Source organism: Perissodus microlepis, chromosome 2 (assembly GCF_051167445.1).
Source record: "Perissodus microlepis isolate ML-2025 ecotype Zambia chromosome 2, ASM5116744v1, whole genome shotgun sequence".
In the NCBI taxonomy this organism is placed as follows: Eukaryota; Metazoa; Chordata; class Actinopteri; order Cichliformes; family Cichlidae; genus Perissodus; species Perissodus microlepis.
Genome location: NC_140462.1, coordinates 5,024,279 through 5,049,573, shown reverse-complemented (window position 1 = coordinate 5,049,573; position 25,295 = coordinate 5,024,279). Strand labels below are relative to the sequence as shown.

Genomic DNA, 25,295 nt, shown 5'->3' with positions numbered 1-25,295 from the left:
GAAAGTTCCACAAAAAGCTGGCACAAAAAGACTTTATTTTTCTGTTCAGTCATCTCTGAGGCAGTGGAGTGACCTTCTCTCCTCTGATAGATCACACTCACCTCACCTGAGGGCTTTGTTCTGTCATACCACCTGAGGTCTGCGTAGGGGCTGTGTGTGTGCATGCGTGCCACAAAAGATGTCACAAAGGTTTCACTGAAGTTCTTCTTCTTGTGTCCTTTAAAAGAGTCTTCAAGTGCAGTCTTTCTCCTTGCTATGGCGAAAGTGTTCTTTCAAGGTCAGATAACAAAAGAAAATCCGAAAGAAGAAAGGGACTTTTTTTTGTAGGAGGGGAACGAGGGAAGACATGATTATAGGAATAAAAAAGGGGGAGAAAGAAGAGGAATATTGGAGTGGTAGTGGAAAAGAAAAGATAAGACAAGAAATAGGAAAAGCAGCTGGGGTAGGGGGAGCAGCGAAAGAGTGAGTGGGTGAGCAGGTGCAGTGATAGCAGAGGATAATGGGTAATATGAGCAAAGGGATGATGGTTCAAATCCCCCTTTTATCCTCTCTCTGAGCTCTGACCCTACCTGGACAATGAGGACAGCAAAAGGGGAACGGCAGTGATCCTCTCCAGCCATTAAGGGCAGAAACGACGCAAATTATAAGTGGGGTGAACAGAGGAGAAGCGAAGCCACAGAAGAAGGAAAAAGGTTAAAAAGAGACCTCGGACTGGAACAGCACTGAATTGGAGACACAATCAGTTCAAGGATGTTAAAACCCATATGGCAGGAAGGGTTCATCGGAAAGTAAATTGGACAGAAGCTTGCACATATGCGACCCTGTCATCCAGACGGTGATTAGGTTATAGTTTGGTGTGTTTGCACTCAAGCAGAGCTTGTTTTAACCACTTACTTTATAAAGCGTCTTTCTGTGCGTGCTGACTTTTCTTTTTTCACCCCTTTTTCTCATCTTCAGGCATTTTTTGTTCAAGACGTCGTCAGGGACCACCCCTCTCTTCAGTAGCTCCTCCCCCGGATACCCCCTGACCTCGGGAACAGTGTATTCTCCACCGCCTCGCCTGCTACCCAGAAACACCTTCTCCCGCTCAGCCTTCAAACTAAAGAAGCCGTCCAAGTACTGCAGCTGGAAATGTGCCGCGGTGACAGCCATCGCAGCCGCTGCCTTGCTGGCCATCCTGCTGTCTTACTTCATTGGTAAGTGAAAGCAACATTTTTATGAAAAGGGTTAACCAGATTTTATTTTATTTTCTGTCTATATATACACCCCTGAACAAATACACTCGACACACTGTGTCGCATTGACCTAAAATGCATAAACCTCCCACACCTCCACGACAAAGTGTCAAGTTAGTAGCCCCTGCCTTTAAAACACAAAGCAGATTCAGACGGCGTGAGCTTTGTCACTTCAGTCGACTGCTGCACTGTCAAAATCGACCACAGCTGGAGCTTCGGCCTCCAGTCAGCATCAGTGCACAGGCAGTTAGAGGGGCAGAAAGATACACAAACCGCAGCATACTGCGGCTGTTTCTGCAAGCAGGTATCAGTCAAGGTAGGAATCCTAACAGACCCAGCAGGAAAGTGGATGTTTTTCACTGATCTGAAGCCAACGTGCGATAGTCATACTTTAAGGAATGGCAGATACTCAGAGGAGAGCACTTACCCAGCACATCAGGAAGAGATTCTGATGGGCTGTCTACCGGCGAATCTGTGTGAAGAGAAGGGAGGAAAAAAATACAAAACATTGCTTAGAGTGTGTGTGGGAGTGTGTGTGTGGGCGTGGATTTTATTCCTTCTTGACCTCATTCACTGGACAAAAGAATGCAGACCTATGCATGTGTGTGTGTGTGTGTGTGTGTGTGTGTGTGTGTGTGTGTGTGTGTGTGTGTTTGTGAGGGAGAGAGGAAGACAATAGGAGGAGGAGGAACAGAAAATGAGGAAATGTAATTATGTATGAATGTGCATGTTTGTGTGTGTGTGCAAGAAGGCAGATGTGCCACTGAGCCCCTGATTGGCCTCTTACCCGAGAGACCAGAGTCAACAGATGGGGGGAAGAGTGGCATCAGCAGAAATAACAACCCTCTCTACATATATTATTAAGATCATTTTTTTCTTTATTTATAAATATATTTATCCAAACGTGACCACATCGATCTAACCGTCCATAGTGAGTTTGTGATATATGCACCCATATGTGTGTCGTATGCATCCCGACCTACCGAATTTTATGCATGTGCACTCCAATCTGTGCATGTGTCAGTATTTGTGTGATTTGTGTAACCCCCGTGGAGTGCCCTTGACAGTAGTGGTGTGTGTCCTCCAGAGCAGATCAAGGCCTCTTGCCGAGGGCACACAGTAAGATCCATTCTCTCCTGAGCTTTACACGGTCACACTGCAGTAGACAGCCACATATGGAGCCACAAAACAAAAGCCGGGAGAGGGACGAAGGACGGCAACCGCTGCCCTCATACCCCCTAACCCCCCCGAAATCCTCTCCATATGTACTCAAGGGCACTGGAGCGCAGAAAGAACCAAAGACCTCCCGTTATTCATCTTTTACTCGAAGCGCAGAGCTCACCTGGGGCTTTAATGACACAAATATTTGTTTTCTTCAGAACATATAATTGTTAAATGAACATCTAATTGGGGAAATAAATCAAGACACATTTGTTTCAAAGACAAATTTTTGCTTCTACCTTTCTTTTCTTCATACCACTCCATCAGTAATTTTTGGGTACCTGCAGACACATAAAGCTTGCTAACAACAGCCTGTCTTAATAATAGGTACTTTTAGATTGGTAGCTATATTATAAAAGATTTTTCTTTTTTATTATTGGTGTATTTACAGCACAAAAGAGCAAGCTATCCAGATACCCTGTCAGTATACTGTATAATATTGCATTTTTAATGGAATTGCATGATTAAGGGGAAATAGAGTGTAATATTTTTCCCTCTAAGCCCCACTTTCTGTATATTTTTCAGTTTTATTATATGCCAAATAGTGTGTGTGTGTGTGTGTGTGCTTCACCACCAAACTTAATTGTCCAACTGGCTATAATTCAGTAAGCTGAAACAAAGCTGAAATGATACTTTATTGTTATTATTACTATTGCTAACTGTGGCCCCTTTTCAGCTGTTGTAAGGAAATGTTTTTGCTCCGGTGTTTTTTCTACGCTGAACAAAGCTGTAGCAGTGCTGCCAAGCCTGAAACCCTTGTGTTTACCATGCTTTTTGTAGCGTTAATCGTGCAGCGAGTTCACTACTCTTAAGGGGGATTTTGTACTACCTTGTTTGTGTGTTATGTGTGCGTGGGGCCCAGCGCTCACTGTGGGGATTGTGCAGAGCACCCAGAGCCATGCAGCGTGAAGAGGACCCCTCTGAGGCGTCCGCCCAGGAGCCCACTCATAAATTACACCACGACACATGTGCCTGAACAGCACTTTTTCATTTTTTGTGCTGGTTGGCATGTGTGTGTGTGTCTGTGTGAGAACTCCTAACTTCTCCGTGTGTGTCTGAGAGTGTGCTGGCCTTCAAATGATTTGCCTTTCCTTCTTTTTTCTTTATTCAGACTTCACATGAATATTAAGAAGAAAAAAATTGCTTGACAATCTTCCAGAAACTCAGGCGCGCACATGTGTGTGCCAATTGAGGACGACGTCTTCAGAAAAAACATGACTTTGCATGTTTCAGGAGCACAGCTGACTCACTGTATCTCTGTGAAGCTTATTTACTGTGTCCTACTGTTAGAATGAAGCCTTGGGGATGAGATAAACATACACACGTAGCATGAAAAAACCGTTTGGAGCTGCGAGTCGTTATTTGTGTCTGTGTGAGTTCGAGGGAGTTTATTTGTAAGGGAGGACAGAAAGCGTTTTTTTTTTCCCTCTTCAAACTCCAGCGGACTATGGCCTCCTCTTTATGTGTGAAGGAATGACTGAACGGATGGAGGGAGGAGGATAAACGAGAGTGCTTGTTCTTCATTCCCCCGGCGTCTTGTTTGCTTGCTCCGCATGGAGCACCTGAGCCAAAGGAGAGGTGGTTGCTAGGATACAGGTGAGCGGTTGGCATACAGGAGAGAAGACAGGTCCATCATTGTGAATGGCAACCTGGAGAGAACGAGATAGAGAGGGGTGAGAGAAGAAGAAAAAAAAGGAACGGGGTGGAATGGAGTTGGTGCACAGGGGGCAGAGGGGAACATAAAGGGGAAAGAAAAAGGAGGGATAGATCAGTGGAGAGACAGAGGAGAGGAGGGCTGATATGTCACTGTCAGCACTGTAAGGTGTGAGATTGGTTGATGGGGGGGCGCGGGTGAGGTTGTTTGTGCTGCTGAGGAAAGTAGAGGAGATGAGGAGGAGGAGGAGTGACAAGACAGCCAGGTGTGGAGAGAAGAAACTGAAGGGAGGCAGAAGGAGGAGAGATGAAGGAGAGCGTGGCCTCCTGAGGGCTCTGTCACCTGGAATATCTGTGGGACTAATGTCTCCTAATTGATCACAGCGAGCAGAGAACAGAGGGAGTGTGACAGAGGACAGAGAGAGGCTGTGAAGGACAAGGGGTGACGAAAAAGAGAAGTTAGAGAGGATTAAAAAAAGAGAAAAGGGATGTAAACCTCTGAGAGCAAAAACATATCCAGCAAGGGGGGTAAAACAGATAGAAATGCGCTGTAGTGAGGAATGGGAGGAGAGCCTGGCTTGATGGATGAGAAATCGAGGTCGTGTCAAACTGCTTGCGCCCAGGTGGACTGTTTTCATACACACATGCACAGGTGTGCCCTTGACTGCAATGAGTAAACTTGCTAGCGGGCGCTTGTGTCACCTTTGCAGGGGTGTTTGGCGCCGATGTGTGCGCGCGTGCATCTGCGGAATTTGTCAGGCGACGTGGCATAATCCACATGGTATTGTCACCACTAATGAGTAAGAGCGCACATACGCACGCACAGGCGCGCGCACACACACGATGTATTTTTAGTCTTACTCTCAGCTCCCCTGTCTGTTGATTCAACAGAACCACACTCCCCACACACACACACACACACACACAGGGCACTGTCATCGAGCGTGACCTTCATGCCTCCGAGCCGACCACTTTCCATCCATCACCGCTGTCTTCCTGTTCCAGAGTGATCACAATCGCTTACTGCCCATTCTTCCCGATTACAGGTGTCTCACTACAGTGCATTCATATCACTGCTCCCTTACATAATCACATGTTAATGATTTTACTGTTCTGCCAATTGAACAGTTTCTGGACTAGAAATACAACATTAGTTCTTCGTCCCTTTCCTTATCAATCATCTTTAGAGCCTTTATATTAATTTAAGCTCCCAGCCTTGTGTGGATGGGAGGTACTACTGTAGTACTCTTCTGAGAAAGAAAAAAAAGATTCAAAAAAAGTACCTAATTACACTTTTTGATATACATGATATACAAAAGTCTACTCTTAACAGGCTAAATGATTGATGTTTTAAAAAGTATTCATTATGTCATATTAAAAATAAGCAAAAATCGTAAAAGCATACAAGAAAAGGAGCAATTTTTTCCTAACTTGATCGTCCTTTAGGCAAGAACAACTTCTATAGTGCATGCTTGTTTTCCCAAGTAGTTATATGCCAAAGTTTGTATTTATTTGAATAAGACTGCTTCTTTTATGAGTAAGTATAAAAGCAAGTCAAGACAGTCAAGTGGATAGTTGTGTTGGCCATGCAGGTCTCGCAATGTGGCTGCTTTCCAAACGCACCTCCTTGACCCCAAAGTCCCCTCTCACATTGCATGTGGCTTCCCTTCTGCTGATCTGAGGTGGAACAGCTAGAGGTCAGGATGTGTCACTCATGCCAGCGTAGGTGTCCGTGTGTGCATTTAATATGTGTGTGTGCGGAGGTGAAGTTGCAATTGGGCATATGGTGAATGCAGGAACCTGGGCATAAGGATCAGACGTGGAGCGTGTGTCCGCAGCAGCAGGGCCTGTCGGACTGATAAAGGTTAGGATCTTACCACACGTTGCCAGTCCAGAAAATGGGCAGGGCATGGCCAGGACCAGGCACAAGGTGCTATACCATCTGCACCAGAGGGATACATGGGTCAATGCACTGGTAAAGGTAATGCAAAGCAGGGAGCAGGAGTTGTTCAAGTGGTGACATCGATGTTCTTCCTTTGACTTGAGCTTCGGTACATGCTTTGAAGGAAATAATACCCATGTGTGCATGAACCGAGGATTTGCATCCTCAGTGATGTCACTGCTGAGCGATGTTCATACCGCCTCGTGCATTAGTGTGCACGAGCTCATTTCATTCATTTATTTCCTCATTCATTTATTCATTAGTGCGGGTCTTATCGGGGCCTCAATCGTTAGTCCAATTAGGCCTATGGTGCTTCACTGGTACTGTGTTGGAAACAGGAGATGGATGAAGGCAAAGCGAAAAGAAATTGCTGTCCTCCCTTTTTTTTATCCTCTCGCTCCGTCTCTCATTTTCTTTCGGTTTCTCCGTCTCTTGGCCTCCACAGCGAACTCTTTTCTCTGTCTTTCGTCCTCACTCATTCTCTCCCACTCTCTGATCTGTGATAAGATAGCATAGTTCCTCATATCCTGTTTCTAATACAGATCGATGAGAGGGAAAGGAGCGAGGTAGGAAGGGAGGGATGAGACGAGGCAGAGTGGGTTGATGTTGCTGGGGGGAGTAAAGCGGCGGGGGGGTCAGGGTAGAGATATCTGAAGAGGAAATGAGGATTCAGAAAGGAGGACATCACTCAGATTCACATCTCTTTTCATTTAACCAATCACACACGTGCACGCACACGCGCAGCCACACTCGCGCCGGGCAGCTTCGTCTGCGCCGGGCCGTCTCAATATTTCGGTGCCAATAAAGAAACCATTTTCAGCTGTGTGATTGAGTGAGTTGCCGTTTCTCTCGGCTAGACACAGCCGTGCAGGTAGGAGCTGCCAGCAACTCGCATAACCTTTTGTGTTGCAGTCAATTACAGTTCAGTTGCATCAGCTGGGTGAGGAGGTCCCGTCGGGGGTTGCAGCGTGCGTGCGCGCTTGTTGTTAATACCATGCAATTTTCAGCATGCATACGCAGATACACACTCAGAAGCAGACAAATTGTGTCTCTCAGTGTATATGACCCCCAAGGGCAGCAGCCAACTGCCGCCCCCGTTCCTCTGTCTGAGGCTCTAAATGATCTCAGCAACCAGCGCCTTCAAAACTTAGCCGAGAGAGAAGGCTGCCTTATTTATAGATTACATAAGTGGATACTGTGTGGTAAATTCTGAGAAAACGTCCCAAATGGCCTGAATATTGAGAACCTGAGGCGGCATGCTGCTCTTTTCCTCAGTCTCTTCAATATTAGCAGCACTGCACCCCTGTGCCGCAGAGGTACAGACGCCTCTTTTTTTTCTCAGGTGGCTCCTTTTTTTGCGTGTGTGTTTTAGGAGTGTGCGAGGTGGGGAAAGCAGGGGGGGTAGAAAGGCTGGGAAAAGGGTTCCTAAACCAATTAAAAGGCAGACCAAGGATGGTGGGGTGAGTTGGGGGGGAGGTGGTCGACAATTACTGCCCTAATTGAGGTCAGAGTTGTTAATTTAGTGGTGAATTAGAACGGTTAATATGCATTTAGCGGGATGGCCAGGGGAGAAGGCGAAATGGGGGGAGAAAAAAAAGTGTTGCCGCCGACCAGGGCTTGTGTTCTTTGTGCAATTTTGGTTGCGTTGCGCGCGATTGCATGCGACAACATGCGACAACATGCGAGAAGCCGTTCTCCGGCTTCTGAGCAATTAGGAGCATCGCAAATGGTTCAGCGGGGATACACTGGCTTTTAAGCAGGCAATGATAAGGTTGAGTTGAGACAGAAAAGGGTGAGAGACATAAGAGCATAGAGAGAGAAAGAGGCGTGGGGAGAGGATTTGAACATTTGGAACATGTTCCAGAGAACAGAATGATGATGATACAATATTTTCCAGTCAGGGGACACTCGCTGCAAAGTCACCTTTCTCCATCTCTGCCTCGCTCTTTATTTTCCTTCTCTTTCCTTCTCTCATCCAGAAATCCATTTATACCCTTTAACTCTGAGATATATAAATATTTCCCAAAACATGCGCATGTGCGTTGTATTTCTGCCTGATTGCCCGTGTTGTGAACCACTTACTGTCAAAGGATGAATCACCACCATCCTTTTCTTTTTTTACCCAACCAGTCAATGAATACAGGGCCACTTATCCCTTAAATCTTTTCTTCTCCTCACTTGTCATCTTCTTCCCCCTTCCTCACTTTATCCGTGGGGGCCTTTATTCATCTTTTCCTCCCTTTTTTTCTGCAACATCATCTGTAGCCTGTTTCTCTGCTCCTCTTTTTTATATTTCCTCAGGGGATTTCATGTGCTCTTTAATATTCTCTCAGTTCTCGCTGTCCTCCAGTATTCTCTCTGTTCCCCCCATGCCTCTCCTCCTCTGTGCTGAGGTTTGGCACAATTTCTCTAAGAGCTCCTGACCGCTGCCCCCTCTCCGAGTCCGGCCACCACCTCTCCCTTTTCATCTCTCGTTTCTCCGTCCATCATCCTCCATCCTTTTTTTTTTTTTCGTCATCACAGGATCACGTTTTGTTTTCTTCAGACGCTGTTTTTTGCAGATGATACTGGCAAGCACTTTGCCTGTCTGAATTATGCATCGAGATTACATAAAAACCTCACGGAGCAACTGATCTATTTTTAATCTGACTCGTTTGCTTGTTAAACCTGCTTCTCTGTGATCTTTTCTATGTGTGCGTATATGCAGTGTGTGTGTGTCTGTCAAATTGAACATGAGTGAGAAGACGGAGATTAAAAAGAAAAACAGCCCAAGTCTGACTATCGCTCTTGTTCTTCCCAAGTCTGTCAGTCGGATCTGATTCAGATAGGCTTTATTGGCATGGTATTTAATAAAGCCTTCCAATCCAGTTTGAAAACAGTAATTATGGCAATTATGATCAGAAAAGAAAATGCTTAAAATTATGGCAACACAAAGCTAAATACATCAATTTCAGCAGTTTCATTTCAGCTAAAATTACACCCTAACAAACTTAAAAGTGTTGTTGAAATAAGGGATGGCACTTGTAAAGAGAATGATAACAAGTGTCTCTCTTTGTCTTTCTTTCTTTCTTTCTTTTGCACGTCTCTCCTGCTCTGTGTCTTGCTGCAAAAGAATCCTGTTGACAAATTGTTGGCTTTTGCGCTTCTGTCGCTAAGGAGTAAGTGTGCCATCTATTGGTCAGCTTTCCACAACCACCCACAGAAGAAGAAGACGAAGAAGGGGGGAAAAAACAAGACAGGAAAAACAAATTTGAGAAAAGTGTGCACCAATCCTCACCGACACAATGATGAGACACACACAGTAAGCTAACTATAGGGCTGTCTGCTATGTGTGTTCTTGGGGATGACCTAGATTGAGAGTGCCGTCACAATAGACTCACAATTGCTTACTGTCTCCAGATGGTTCAATAGGCAAGCTTTCAATCGACTGCTCCCTCTGATACCATCTTTGCGCGCACCTGTGTGTGTGTGTGTGTGTGTGTGTGTGTGTGTGTGTGTGTGTGTGTGTGTGTGTGTGTGTGTGTGTGGATGCATGTCTGCATTATCTACAAGAAGGGACAGGCAGAGATAAGACGAAACGAAGGAAGAAAAAGGGGGAATTAAAAGGAAAAGTAGGAGAGAAATGAAGGTCAGCCCAATGAAAGAGGAGAGGGCAAGAGTTGGTGTAGCAGGGGAAAGAGAAAGGGGTGGGAGCACTCTTTTTGCTTCTCCCACTCCGTCTCTTGTTTTCTATACCCCCACGCCCCCACCACCACCCTCACACATGAAAAATAAAAAAGAGCTGACAGTGGAGGCCGGGCAGCAGCCAAAGGTGTCAGCGCTTTCTTTTGACCAGGAGCGAGGGAGGGAGGAAAGAGGGGAATAGCAGAAGCATAAAAAGGAAGAAACAAAGACGCAGGGTGAGAGAAAAAGAGCGACGGGACACTTTAGGGGGTGAGAATGAGTCTGCCCCGGCAGCGAATCCTAAAGGCGCATCCCCTTCCCCCTGCAACTTTTACACTCCCGGCCCCTGTGTGTGCAAACGCTCAGCAAGCAGAGATAGAATTTGACAAGAAGGAAATTGATTCCCGGGTTTCGGATTCAGGTGTTGTGAGGCTTCTGCGGTGGGGATAAGGCCGACGCTGAGAAGCGTGCGATAGCGCCTACGTAATGCATTGGACTCGATCACAGATTCGTGCTGCGTGTATCATCAAAGCTCACATCACGGTATTCACGTATACGCGGGAAAATGCTGGTGCATTCCGCCGTTAACATTAACGTTATCTTCGATATTCAGACGCGAGCAGGCGATTCATCTCCGTTTTTTTCTCCCCACTACAAAGATTCTTTGAAGGCATTAAAGAGATCAAAACAAATCATTTACAACAAACAGAAAACATACCTGTCACCAAATAAATCGCTGAACTTTTGCAGTACAGTCTTTCTGTTTCCTTTTTTTCTTTCATTTTTTTGGGGGGGGGGGGAGGAGGGGGAGTTGGATGGGGAGGAGGAGGAGACGCTTGGCAGCAGGCTAAGGAGGGAAGAGACGTGGGGAGAGTAAAGAGCTGACAAAGTGAAGAGCGAACACACTCGAGCAGCCTTATACCACCAGCACACAATAACACAACAGAGGACAAAAGAAGAGGAGAAGCGAAAGGAGAGCCATAGAGCATTCTCTTCAGAGAGCAATCTGTCACTTGCTCTCTGTGAGACGGTGTAAAGGCTTCCAAATAAAAGCTGAAGATGCTTTCCCCGTGAAAGATGGCTGCGAGAGGTCGGGGGTTAAGAAAGCAAAACAGAGAAGGATTTTTTGGGAAGGTGGTTTAATTGCCTGATTTGTAAGATTTTACCTCTGTTTGTGTGCCTGTTAACTAAACCCGCCACTCTGATGACCGTGCGTTTGATTCATGACTTAAATATAGAGGTGGCCGATTCTATTGATGCTACGGGATTTGCTGTCTAAATGACAGATCATATTTAAGAGGGCTGGCCTCATATTTCTTTGCCTTGATGAGCCTTCATCTTGGGCTTTTTATTTATTTATTCATTTATTTATTTCCATCCTCCTTTTCCTCCCCTACATCCTCACTCTTCATCTCTCTGCGTGCAGCAATCAACTTGCTGGGTTTGACGTGGCAGCTGAAGCCATCCGACGGCCCCGTGTTGAACAACGGACTGGGAGCTGGTCTGCCTGTCAACAGCGATGTGGCCACACTGCCCTCTGGAGGGAGAGGTATGAACTGCAACACGCACGCACCCCTCCCACACATCTTTGCCCGAAGAAGCAGGCACTTTACATGTTTGAAAAAAATGAAAAAAGAAACTTAAAGGTTAAGGCTGCTAATGTTCTGCATTTTTTCCCCTAGCAACAGACCTCGTGAACATAACAAATTCAACAATAAATAGATCCTAACAAGTGCTGTTTGTGCAGTCAAAGCCTACTCGTTTCTTTCTGCCACAGAGCTCCGGTGCTCCTTCATTTTGATGAGGGGGACGCTGGAGTTTATTTTAAATCGCTTCCACCATTTTTTTATACCATTGTGGAGGTATTTCTCTAAAGCAGCATCCTAACTAGCATGCCAATTGCATAAAATGAATCAACAGAAGTGACTTTAGTATTTTTAATGCATTTGTGAATATTTATGGCTTAACTGGCTTGAGGCTGAATGCACCACTCGTTGCAGGAAAGTCAGAAAGTTTTGAAGGACAGACTGCCACATCTCTTGTTGCAAACAATAAGAATGTCAGCCTTATCTTTTATGGCTTATAAATGCTATATCTGCTGTGTTAAATACTAAAACGGCCCAATAGCTTCTTTTTTTCCCTCCCAACCAGACAGCCTCGCACACATAAATTATTTCTATAATTCATGACACAGTAGTAGCTGTGCTGTCTGTGTATGCTGCTTAACCACTCTGCTGAGTTGTGTTGAGCTGGGTTTCAGTCAGCAGCGAGGTAAAGCTCCCCTCGCTCACCCCCTCTCTTTAAAGGCCCCCATGCGGTTTTTTCCATCTATTCTTCTTTCGCCTGCTCAATCTCGCTCTGCAACATACACAGCGTGTACTGTATGTATGTGTGGGCTGCTGCTCTGTGTCTGTATTCTGTATTAATGAGAGGACTGCTGTGTGTGTGACTGTCTGGGCCAGATGCCGCTGTTGTTTTTCCACATTGTTACTTTTATTTCTTTGCTATTCTGCGCACAGACGCGCGCGCTCACATTGCTGTCTTTTCCCTCTCTGGGCTCCGACACTGTGCTGTTAGATGACTGACCTGATTGCAGGATGTTTCTGTGTGCGGGCCTGTCTGCTTGGAAATCTGTGCTCTGCAGTTCTATCAGCCCTCTATCATTTCAGCCCAGACAACAGAGTCAACAGTCGTGCAGGCTTTGATACAGAGGCGTCATTTTGCATCCCGCATATCGCGCCTAACAGCGTTCGTTTTAGTATAAACTTTGAACAGTTTGCACAGCTAATGGTGCGTGTCCTCTATACCGTTCAATGTTTGTGCCAGGTTATTCCCATTAAAGTGCAATGATTAACTATTGACTGTACCAATCAATGTCTGGAATCACAGATTATGCAGTTTCTTTCCCCTTTGCTCCAGGTCCATGGGCAGGCCGGAACAGCAGTATAGACTCAGGCAGCATCGAGGTTGGGAGGCGGGTGACCCAAGAAGTCCCTCCGGGAGTGTTTTGGAGGTCCCTACTCCACCTCAGCCAACCACAGTTCCTGAAGTTCAACATCTCCCTCGGCAAAGATGCCCTTTTCGGGGTGTACATCCGCAAGGGCTTGCCTCCTTCGCATGCGCAGGTAAAATCTGTACAAGGACCATCAGCATCTTTGAACTAATGGGGTACTCGCAAATTATTATTTCATTCATTATGAAAGCTTCATAATGAAAGAATAATCTTCATATTCATCTGAGTGGAGAATGTATTTTTAAAAAAGAAAGAAATAAAGAGACGGGCTTGTTTCTTGGGACATCTTAAAATTCATTTGTGATTCATTGTAATAGTTGTTTGAAAAAACTAATTTAGACTAAGATTTACACTTAATTAAATTTCACAGTAATGTAACTTTTACTGCCTCTTATTAATTAGAAGCTACTCCATTAACAATGGATTCGATTTGTAGGAAGGGATAATTGCATTCAGATAGCTGTTTCACTGCCTGACCTGACTTCAGCTGGGGAAACTGCACAGTCGGGGCAAGTGTAAAAACACTCCCCTGCAATGCACACAGACACCCAAAGAAAACCCTGCGAGGAGCTTTGTGTTCCCTTCCTCATGCTTCACTGTCATTTGCCAGCTATCTTATTTACCAAATTCCTCAAGCATATAAAACCATGCCTCATTTTCTGAAGCCTGAAAAAGTGACCTTGCTCACACGTTTTCCTCTGCAGTACGACTATATGGAGCGCCTCGATGGGAAGGAGAAGTGGAGCGTGGTGGAGTCTCCACGGGAGAGGAGGAGTATCCAAACCGTGGTCCTCAATGAGGCGGTGTTTGTCCAGTACCTGGACGCCGGTGCCTGGCACCTGGCCTTCTACAACGACGGTCGGGAGCGAGAGACGGTTTCCTTCAGCACGAATGTCATGGGTGAGACAGAGTTGGCATCTGTCGCTGTGGGCGGAGAGGTGGCAGCGCGGCAGGGAAAAGCAGAACGGCAGTGAAAATGAGATTAGGCACCAGATTTTAGGAGCTGGTTAGAGAGAGGCACGCAGAAACTTTCTCTACCACTGGCGGAAAAGCAAGGCTGCTATTTTAGTCAAATAGATTCCCCATCAGTTACTCTGTGACTTTACACATTCACAATGTGCAAAAATGCTCCCCGGCAGCATGTGAACAATGTTGCCAATGCAACACAACCATAGTAACATTGTCAAGTAGGAAAGACTGCTCAGTGAGTTAAAAATGTACGTTTGCCAAAACATAGTTGGGCACGCTAATATGTCCAACAGTGTGACAAAAAAACCCACACACTTACATTAAACAACCTTCATCTTTGAGGTGGGTGAGGACCACAGTGTCACACGGCCCTGTAAACAGAATGATTTTAGGATTGTAACCAGATAATTTCGGTTGCATTCGAGCCAAAGGAGAACAAAAGGACAAAAGGCAGGGTTGGATGGAAAGAGTCAAGCGGAGTGAAAGAATCCTTCACTGTCAATAACGGAGGGGTAGAGCTTTCAGCAGTTGGAGTAGTGGCGAGATGGAGAGGCGGAGGCGGCAGGGGCAGAATGAGAGTGGAGTAGTTAGAGGGGGAGTTGGAAGAAAGGCCTAATGGTAGGGGCAAAGCCAGAATGGGATGAAGTGGAGTGAAGGACGGGAGGAGGAGCTGAAGAGGAGAATGAAAGAGAGGGTGGCATTAGGGTAAAGAGGGAGGCGAGGGGCTTTAGTTTTTTTTTTATTTTGGGGGGGTGCATGGAGTAGGGGAAGTGTTAGGAGAAGCAGTGAGGCTTGGCTGTGTCATTCTTTGTGTAAGAAGAGTGGAAGTTGGAAGAAGCATATAGAACAGAGAGGATAAAAGTCCAAGTGTCCTCCTTGTGATTATGATTAGCACCGACCCCGTTCCTTCCCACCAAACTGTTTCTCATTTCTAGTGAGTAGGTTAGAAGGCAGATGGAGCAGCTCACAGAGTCCAGCTAAAATCTGGCCTAGCTGCACCAAACATCCGCAGCTTGATGAAATATTAGTGACCTCGGTGGGGCCGGACATGAGTGAGGAGTGAGAAAGTGAGCCGTGGATAGAAAAGGGTCGAAGAGAAAGGAGAAGGAGAGTGGAGGGGGATACTCTTATTTTCTATGAGCGGAGCATTGGTGGATCCCATCTCGTCAAAATGGCTGATTCATAATACATTCCTGCCACATTATGAAAAACGCAGACAAAAAAAGAAACTCATGGAATCTTGAAGGAGGGCGTTTGATGTCTGTGTGACTGTGAGACTCGGCAGCGCTTCGACTCAATTTGTAGTATCTTAAAGAATGAATTGTGCCAATGGTTTAATGGAAGGCTTTGATGCTTGCCGTCACACTGTCTCACCCCTCGCCTCTCCCTCTCTCTGTGTCTCACTTCATCTTCTTCACAGATTCAGTGCAAGAGTGCCCGCGCAATTGCCATGGCAACGGAGAGTGTAATTCTGGTGTGTGCCACTGCTTCCCAGGATTCCATGGCATGGACTGCTCCAAAGGTATTAGCTGTTTACGAATGCGCTTCTTCCGTCGGAGCAAGGATGAAAAGGAAGAAAAAATCTGTCATTTCCGCTGTCTAATTAGATGAGCAGACACATTTCAGCTTCGTGCAAAAATAAAACATAAAAAAAAGAAGAAGAGGATTAAGAGTAGCAAGATGGTGCATGGCCTTAGGTGGAGTTGAGACAAGATGACTGATGATGAATGGCAGCTCCCCTAGCTAACGATTCCCTGGCTCTGTGCTCACCTGGGGTAGACGGCTTTGATGAATAGTTTAGTTACCTCTGCCTGTAATTACTCTTCATGTCATTGGCGCTCTCCAGCCCCTTAACCACTCTATTCAACCCTCCTGCACGGTGGGATGCGGATCTGCGTGGGTGGGCGACGTGCACTTTTCGCCACTTTAGCTGTCTTTTAAAAAGCTTGCTAATTGTTTTTTTTTCTTTGTTTGTTTGTTTGGTTTGTTCTTAGGCGCAGGGTTTAATCTCTCCGTTTCTCTGTTCCTACAGCGGCATGCCCGGTGCTGTGCAGCGGCAACGGCCAGTACGACAAGGGCTCCTGTGTGTGTTACAGCGGCTGGAAAGGACCCGAATGCGACGTCCCTGTCACACAGTGCATAGACCCTCTTTGCAGCGGCCACGGCACCTGCACTGATGGAAACTGCGTGTGCTCCGTCGGTTACAAAGGGCCAAACTGTGCAGAGGGTGAGCGCAGGAGGTGTAATGGTGCATGATTGTTTTTTGAAAGTAAGGTGAAGCACAACAAACTTCACAGATTTACCCCTCCTAACACCAGTGAAGACAGCTTATCATGGCATAATCTTACGCTGACTGAGCGTCCATGTATACAGATGAAGTATGATGGCGCAGCCAAACATATCACATATTTTATTAAGGGCTGAAATCGCTTCTATTGATCTTTGTTAAGAAGGATCAGCATGCCGCGATCGTAGTCATCAGAAAGCAAGAGAGAAAAAATAAAAGGATAAAAAGATGCTGAGGAGGGAGCTGGAGTCAGGGTGGTGAGAGGTGAATATGTATGAAGAAAGAGAGAATAGGTTGAGAAGAAGGAAAAGAGAAAGCAGCACGCCAGGGGTGAAGAAGAAGATCGGCAGAGAGGGAGATGCACAGGGAAGAATAGAGATAAGTGGCAGAAGGAGTCAAAACATGGGGCCTGAGAACAAGGTCAGCATTTTCTCTCCTCTGCGCTTCATTTTTCTCTCCCACCCCGCCGATCCCCGATCTCCCTCTCATCCAATTTTTCCCCTTCTACTCCAGCCTCAAATCTGATATTCATCACAGCAGAGTCCCTCAAACAATTTACCTGAAGTGCCAGCGACATGAAAATCGATAACTGTGATCCGCCATTTCTGCCAGGCAAACAGAAATGGAGGTTCGAGGTTGTGTGCGAGGGGGCCGCTTTTATTAATACTGCGTGTGCGCCGGGGTCAATCATGCCCGAGGTGGTGGAAAAAGAGGGAGGAGATGGAGGTGGGGAGAGCGGTGTCACAAAGAAGAGGACAAGATGAGAGAGAAAGAGAGAGAGGAAAATGCGAGTGACCGGGACAGAGCAATGCGAGGAGGCCTGAGAAGGGGCGGGCGAGCGAGTGGGTGGGTGGGATGGGTGTGCGTATTGCCAGGAGGAGGTAATTTGTCAAATTGGTTTTCACTCACTGCTTGGACTCAGAGCTGCCTGTCAACCTGGCAGACTGACAGTGTCAGATTCTCCCCGTGTATTGGCACGATACACGCATACACACAAATCAACCACACACACACTTCCACATCCACACGGGCGAAAAGCTCACACCAAATGATGTGTCAGCGAAGCGCACTGCTCTTTCAGAGTGGAACGCATTTGCTGCTGTGCCCCAATTATAGACTTAGCTATTCATTATCGTGTGCTTTAATTGCTTTAGTAATACGTCTGGTAACATTTTACTTTATTTCATTATCTTTTTATAAACACAAAGAGTGAAATGATGTCCTCTGTCACGTCTGTTTTTTTTAAAAAACAACTATTAATTTGTTTTTGTCGTCAGCTCTGTAATGACATTCTTTAGTTTGTTTGTTAATTTCTTTTTTTCTGCTTTTTTTCTTTTAAACTGGTGTATTGCTGGCTTAATCCAGTGGACTGCATGGATCCGACATGTTCCAACAATGGCATCTGTGTGAACGGGGAGTGCCACTGTAAGCCAGGCTGGGGAGGACTCCACTGCGAACTGCCCAGGGCCCAGTGCCCAGATCAGTGCCATGGCCACGGTGCCTTCATACCAGACACTGGGCTGTGCAGCTGTGACCCCAACTGGATGGGACCCGACTGCTCCATGGGTGAGTGTGATTGTAAAGCTGGTTCAGCTGCGAGAGTCAGATACATCGGGTAAAAATGGGGGTTGTGGGTTTGAAAGTTGGAAAGAAATGACTGCTGATTACCCTTTGTCCAAACATATTTCGCGGTCCCAGTATGGCTAATTAGTTTGCCATTTTATTTCATACTGTTCCGGTTTTCGAGCTACACTTGGACCAAATCTACCAAATCGTAAAAAAAAAAAAAATTACAACATGCTCAGAAACAGGGTACAACAACTGTTGTGGTATCTGTTGTGGTATCGAAGCCAAATTGGAACATGCAGGAATAAAAATGTGGCAAGTTTGTACTATCAAGACTATATAAAATTATCTCTCTCAGTAGACTGTCAGTGACAGTATGGTAATGACAGATTTTTATGGTTATCAGGGTAGTGCTTAAAATCCAAATTTGGGAAAGGCAGAACACTTTTATTTATATACCAAACTACAGTACTCTGGGTTTTGCATAAAAGGAACATGAATAAAATGATTCTGTCCCTGTGTTCTGACACATATATACTGTTAAAAAGGTGAATATTCATATTAAACATGGCTGGGCTTTCAGAGCATGTATAAGTTGCATCTACGAACCAAAAGCTTGAGCTTCAAACTGCTCGAAACTCCTTAATGATCCAAATACGGTCATGTCGGATACACTGCTCTGGCATTTGAGTGCAGAAGCCCCGCCCACCTGCTGTTCAGACCTGCTGTTTATAGGGTCAGCCAATAAGAAAATACAAGTACTGGAAATTTATAATGTTTAAACAAGGTAGCTGTAACATATCTCAGTTCAGGCCAAAGTAAAACTTTTTTTAATCTTGTAGACTCGAAAGACTGTATGACCCAAGAGGTATGATTAGGCTGCTTTCAGTGAGCTACTCAGAAATGAGGTAGGAATCCTAACTTTGTTAAGCCTTCGTGATTACTATCAGAATTTTTTTAATTGGTTATGTATTGCTCTGGGAGCCAATTCTGTGATTCTAGTACCGGGGAGATAATGGCATGCTAGTTCCAAGGCTTTCATAAGAATGTATTGGAAGTGTTCTTGCACTGCGGATAGTAACACATACAGTTTACCAAGATGGGATAGGAGGTTTCACAGTTCTTTATCTCAATAAAATGAAGCCGTTAAGCTTCCACTTTAGAAAGTAAGACAGCCACCTCCGTCGTGCCAGCCTGGGAACGCTTCCTCAGGAGCACGACGAGAGCTCCAGCATTTGTTATGAGAGAAGCAATGCTTAACTTTAATAAAGACAACATTGTTTCACACTGCAGGATCCCTCAGCAAGTGTGTATCAAAACGTCTGTACATACCGCGCTCCCTGCACACCAGGGGGTCCTGAGCACACAAGCGGGATTGTCACATTTCGCCACATGCACTGTCGCCGACTGCAACATCTGAGCCTCTCAGACAGCGACTGTAATAGAAGCTCAGGAAATAAACCCTGTTGTTGCACTACTATAACTACTGATTTTAATTAAAAATACATGACAGAGAGTTGTGTTTTCGTGTAATGTGGATTTGATTGTTTTGAAGCTCAAGGTTCTCTCTTTTTGCACTTGCCGATGTGATTTGAAATCAAATGCAGACACATTTATGTTTTCTAGCTTTAAAAATTGACTAAAAGGATTGAAAATGACGTTTTTGCAGATATTTTTTTCAGATACCACCATATTTTAAAGGCATTTCAAGTTAGGAACTGGTACTTTGTAACATTTGCTATTATGTTATTCATGAAAAAGATCATATATGCATCTGAACAGCAACCCTGTTCACTGCCCAGTGGTGTCCATTATGAATACATACAGTCATGTGTTCCTGTGAAAAACTAAGTGCACCCTTACTGCTTCCATTTGAGTAAAGAGGGTAAGTAGCAGCCTGGAGCTGCTAATCAAATGCACCTGATTAATTGATCATCTGCAAATATAAGCACGTCTATAAAAGCACATGTTTTTGCCGTTTCCTGCACTGGAGAAGTCAGATCTTCCCAGGAGTAAGTGTCTCAGCAAAATTACCTCAAGGTCACATCATGCAATGCTTAGAGGAATTCCAAAAAAACTAAGAGCGACATCTCAGACTCTGCAGACCTCAGTTAACATGTTAAATGTTAAAGTTTGTGAGAGTACAAATAGAAAAAGACTTAATAAGACTGAACACTGTGATTGGCCTATTTAGAAAGATTGCCAGGAGAAAGCCTCTTCTCTCTAAAAAGGATATGGCAGCACAGCTTAGGTTTGAAAAGCTGCATCTGAACAAACCACAAGACTTCTTGTGTCTTTTCCACTGAAGAATATCCTTTTGATACATGAGATCGATGTGGAGATGTTTGGCAAATCCAAAAACCAACTGCCAAGTGTGGTGATGGAGGGATGATGACTTCAGGCTGTTTTGCAAAACAAGCCTGTCATCAAACTGAAAGGACAAGGACCAGGTCACCTTGTAGTCACTGAGCTGCCCATGAACGTCTCTGTGTAGAGTCTAGAGTCAAATTTCCAACACCTGAAGTTTGACCCAAACTGGTCCATGATCCAAACTTACCAGTAAATCTGAATGGCTGCAAAAGCAAAGAATCAGGATGCTCCAGTGGCCCAGTCAAAGTCCAGACGTCAAGCCGACTGAAAAGCTGTGGGGAGACCTTAAGAGAGTTTAAATGAATGCCTGCAAACCTCAATGAACTGAAGCAAAGTTGCAAAAAAAATTCCTCCACAACGATGTGAGCGACTGAGTCATACAAAACACAATTACTTCAAGTTGTCATTGGTTAAAAGCTTTTGAATCAAGAGCTGTTTTTGGTTTTTCACATGACTGTATATGGAATTTTAGAATACTAAAAATAATAAATACAGGAAACACTGACTTTTGAGTCTAGCACCGTTTGTTTGTGATCCAAATCTTTTCTCCTTCAGAGGTCTGCTCAGTGGACTGTGGAACCCACGGAGTGTGCATGGGCGGAGCCTGTCGCTGTGAGGAAGGCTGGACCGGTGCAGGCTGTGACCAGCGTGTGTGCAACCCTCTCTGCATCAAACATGGAACCTGCAAGGATGGGAAGTGCCAGTGTCACCAGGGCTGGAACGGAGAGCACTGCACCATCGGTGAGTGTGTTCCCGTGAGCGTGTGTCTGGAGGTGTGTGTTTGACGTGCGTGCCTGTGTGTCAACACGTGGGTGTGCACAGAAACACCAGCACCCAGTCAGACTAAAATGGCAGCTCCTTTATACTTTCTTAAAGGAATTTGGAAATCAGAAGTGGAAGCAGGAGGAAGGCCATGGGGAATTGAAGAAGGGGCTGACGTAGAAGGTGGGCGAGCAGAGAGAAGAGGTGCAAACTTCTTAGAAGTGGGGGTGGGAAATTACACAAGAGCAGGATTTAGCTGTTTTATGCTGCCTCTCAACTGCAGACCCCAGGAGTTTTAGTTTTTATGGCCTTTGAAACACCAAAGTCATGTGATGAAAGGCACAAAACAAAATCCCCACTTCACCTCACTGCGATCAAAAAATAACTCTCACTTTGTTTATGTTGTGTGCATGCACACAGTTGCGCTAGAGTGTGAGTGAGCGCTTTTGTCAGTCAATCACTGTCTCATATTGACATCACTGTCACTTTGGATGGATGAGTGCCAGATTCCTTTGATTCACCGTCAGTGCTTTGAGACACAAAGTCTCATTTCCTTGTCACCAAAAGCACTGTGATTGCAATCTGATACACAAACACCAATATATATATATATATACACACACCTACACACTCATAGGCACATACATATGCACAGGGGAATAACAGTTTATGATCTCCCGATTTCCCCCATCAGAAAGTAGGGCAGCTTTGACTGCACCATCAGCCCAAGATGAAAGAGTTATCAGGCCTCAGCTTGGCGCAAAGCACACTTCACTAGCACCAGACACTCTCAGCGTTAGCTTATCTCAGCTTGCCTGTTATTCATTTCAGCTCTGCATGATGTTGCTTGCATTTCTTTCAGAAAAAAAATACTCTCCCCATCTCTTACCTTTTGCACATTTTCTCCCACTGCAGACCATGGGAGCATGGTTGACAAAGCAGGTACCGTATCTGACTCTGGTGTTTTGTTTCTTAGCCTGTGGTGGTAGAAGCTAGCTGCTGCATTTGTGGGTTCTTGGCCTGGCTTGGCTCTGTAGACTCTGTGGTGCTATCTGTCCGTAGATTAGGGCTCCAGCCTCAATGATGACTCCCTACATGTAGTGCACTCCCATTACAGCAGTGGACTACAGCAGGGGTTAGCTGTCATTGAGCCTTGATGTGTTGTGGGGTACCGTAGAGCCTAGTGTGGTATCAGCAGTGTCGAGGGGCTGTGCTGTGAAAAGTGTGATCGTGCATGCGTGTGAGCGTGTGAGCGTGTTCTCCTTAATATTTCCAACGTGGAGCCTGGAAACACAAAAAAAACACTCAGGTATTCCACTCATGTGTTGTGTAAACACAATCTGCTTCACACGAGGAGAAAATAATGAAAGTTGTAAAAAAGTTTGGAGGTAATTGGTGTATTTCATAACCCAATGATGCAGGTCCTCAATGTGGTGTCAAATACATACAGAACTGTTAAGTGTGTGTGTGTGTTTACATTTGGGTTTGTGTGGCAAGTGTCGTGGCCATGGTAGAGTGGCTGCTAAATTTATTTTGTGCACGTGTGTGTGCTTGATTATGCTTGTGTGACTGAAAGGGCCTACAGTATTAATTTAAGAATCTCTGGTTTTCAACATCCCCGCCAAAACCAAACCAAACCAAACCAAAAAAATATGCCGTTTAGTCAGATCACTCAATAATAAACAGAATAACAGCTAAGGTTAACACACAGAGACGAGTTCGGGTCTGAGGTGAGTTGTCTCACACGCACAACAAGAATGCTTAATAGATAGCCCCGCAGCTGAACCTCTGCCGGGTTGCACGGAGCGGCACAGATTGCCTGACAGTACAGGTCCCTGGAGCGCCGTTGAGAGTGTCCTCTCACCCTCTACGCTTAATGGAATAGCTCTCATTGTTTTATGAAGAGCCAACCCAGAGAAAAGGTAAATTGCAGGGTTAAAAGGGGAGCAAGAGGCAGGGCGCAAAAAAAAGAAAAAGGAAGAGACGGAGCCAAAGGGAAGCAGAGAGGCAGGTCAAAGAACAATTTGGGATAAAGCAATCAATGTAATTTCAAAGGTAGCTTGTTAAGAATAGGAGAAGCAGCTAAGTGGGGTATATTTGAGAAAGTACAGCGTTATCTGGTCCATCTATGAGCTCTGATCGCGGATTTATGGCTGTGACCTTTACTTCATGACCTTTAAAGGAGGCAGAGCTGGGTACAAGGGGAATGGAGAGAAAGGTGGAACTTTTCAGTACAATGTCTCGACTTACTTTCTTTCATACACTTTGTTCTCATTCTATCTGTCTCTATCTCCGCCTGCCTCCCTCTCACTTCATCCTTGGAGTCCTACACAATATCTTTCGAGTCATATGCCCCACCATCCACACCCACACCCACAGACACTGCACACCACATAATATGTGTGTGCGTGTGTGTGTGTGTGTGTGTGTGTGTGTGCTCACCCATAACCCAAGGCAATTTCTTCTCCTTTTTAGGAGGATTTCATCAGAGTCCAACCACATTACTGGGGAGGGTGGACTTAATAGTTTCTGAAATCCCACTTTATTCTAGTTAGTATGAGGGGTATCGACTGGGTCCTGGCATTAAAGAGAGAGGAGCCTCGTGCCGGCCTGCCCAGGCAAGCCAATCAATGCCCGCTATAGATTGTCCTGTCCGGGTGCTTCATAAGTATTTGGCTGCTTTTAAATGGCAACTCCATTTAACAGGCAATCACTGCTAACTGCCTTTGTTCCCCGAGCTCAATACTTGGGGACAATCTATTCCAGGCTGACTGTTAATACAGCATCATGAGCAGTCCCCTGATGCAGAAAATGGTCATAATTAAAGATAAAACCTTTGATTTGAGTCTTCGTGTTGAACTGAATAACGTTGTTAAGCTCGCCCGGCTCCCCACCTCTTCCACCACAAACAAGATGGTGCGCCGTCTTTCTCTAAAAGTCCTTTGTTGACTTTCCCCCCTCATCGTCTGTTGGTTGAGACATATGATAAAATGCCAATCGGGGTGAAATGCCTGTTAATTTAGCCGCTGCCACGGTTTAGATTGCACTATTTGTATTCATAATGCATGGCTTTATTGATGCAGCGATTTGTTAGAGGGCAAAATCCTACAGTGCAACTTGAGTGAAAATATGTTCATTAATCTACTGAGCAGGACTCAGTGAAAAGCATTTCATATTCATAATCTCTTACTGGGTTATTTTGTCCTTCCTCACTCTGTCGGCACAATACTACCGAGTGAGAAATGTCAGGTCATATCTCCAGGGTGTGTCGTGCTGGGCGTGTGCGTGCGTTTGCGAGCGAGAGCCTTTTCGTGCATGTACGTATTGTTTTATCAGTCAACCCTTTTCTTTGCCTTCGTCTCCCGTGGGTAGACTTAAGAGTGTCGCATCCCGCTCCCTCATTTGTTTAAGAGGAAATCACTGTGACAAGTTTGTTTGGGGCTCTTTGTGCTGCTGGAGAAAACATTGTCATTGTGTGTCATCATGCCTTTTTTTTCCCACCCCTCCCCTCCTTGATAGATTATAATGTGGCAAACAGACAGTTTTGCGTTAGAGAGGTGGGATTTAGAAAGATATGGGAAAGTTGTAAGGGAAGCCAGGAGTTAAAGGCTTTTTTTTCCCTTTAAATGGCATTGATGGGGTACGTTGTCTCAGCATGGGTGCAAATTATCAAATGGAATCTAGTGATTTTTGAAGAAAAGTTTTGATTTCGTGGCATTTAGGAGATATTAAATGGTCCCAATTTGGTGAAATTGTCTTAATATAGGAGTCAGTTAAAAGGAAGAAATGAACATTTTGTGGAAAATTGATGTAGTCTCAGGCCTATCTGTTCATCACGAACCACCAGCCATTTGGCTAAGATTAGCATCAAGCCAGGAAAAAGCTAGCTTCGCTGTCCAATGTGCAAAACTGTCTCACTCTGGTCCACAGTTTGTCTTTGTCCTGTCTTCCTCCCCTCACCCCTAACCAGTCGCAGCAGATGCCCCCCCCCCCCTCCTCCTCCGAGCCTGGTTCTGCTGGAGGCTTATTCCTGTTAAAAGGGAGTTTTTCCTTCCCACTGTCACCAAGTGCTTGCTCATAGGGGGTCATCTGATTGTCGGGGTCGTCTTATCGTAGGGTTTTTGCCGTATAATATAAAGCACTTTGAGATGATTGTTGTAATTTGGCACTATACAAACAAAAATAAATAAATAAATGAATTGAATTCAAAACAACTTATTACACGGGGTTATGCATGAGGCTTGTTTGTGCCCTATAGCGCTATAACTTTCTGGATTTTCTCCTGGATTCCTGGCCAACACGCAGTCACAACACTCCAGGAAGTCTCTGCTGCCTGGCAAGAAATAATCCCACACATACCTTCCTGTAAAATGACAAAATGCAAGTTTTCGCACTCCACTTTTAGCATATAACATGTTATTTTGTGCAGTTTGAGCAGAACTGATTGATGGATATTATAACATAAGTGCCAAGTTAGCTGCTTCCGGTCTTTATGTTAAGATAACTGGCTGCAGTTTATAGCCTCACATAGAGAAATATGGCATGTATAAAGCATACACATATATATATAGCATATATAAATATGTATATATGATATAAGCCTCCAAAAGTTAC

General features: G+C 45.1%; 1 protein-coding gene across 13 annotated transcripts in view; it reads left to right on the top strand.

The window, feature by feature from the left end:
- The window catches only part of tenm2a (teneurin transmembrane protein 2a), a 209,646-nt gene that overhangs the window by 163,941 nt on the left and 20,410 nt on the right, over positions 1 to 25,295 (top strand). For 9 of the 13 annotated variants that reach the window (XM_084941564.1, XM_084941586.1, XM_084941540.1 and 6 more), the window contains 9 exons: positions 958 to 1,196; positions 11,141 to 11,263; positions 12,613 to 12,839; positions 13,432 to 13,627; positions 15,117 to 15,218; positions 15,729 to 15,923; positions 17,349 to 17,549; positions 20,475 to 20,660; positions 21,597 to 21,623. In XM_084941564.1, coding sequence (XP_084797690.1) covers positions 958 to 1,196; positions 11,141 to 11,263; positions 12,613 to 12,839; positions 13,432 to 13,627; positions 15,117 to 15,218; positions 15,729 to 15,923; positions 17,349 to 17,549; positions 20,475 to 20,660; positions 21,597 to 21,623 — 1,496 coding nt within the window. The remainder of the gene's footprint in view (positions 1 to 957; positions 1,197 to 11,140; positions 11,264 to 12,612; positions 12,840 to 13,431; positions 13,628 to 15,116; positions 15,219 to 15,728; positions 15,924 to 17,348; positions 17,550 to 20,474; positions 20,661 to 21,596; positions 21,624 to 25,295) is intronic. The other 4 variants (XM_084941570.1, XM_084941548.1, XM_084941579.1 and 1 more) reach the window with 3 other exon arrangements.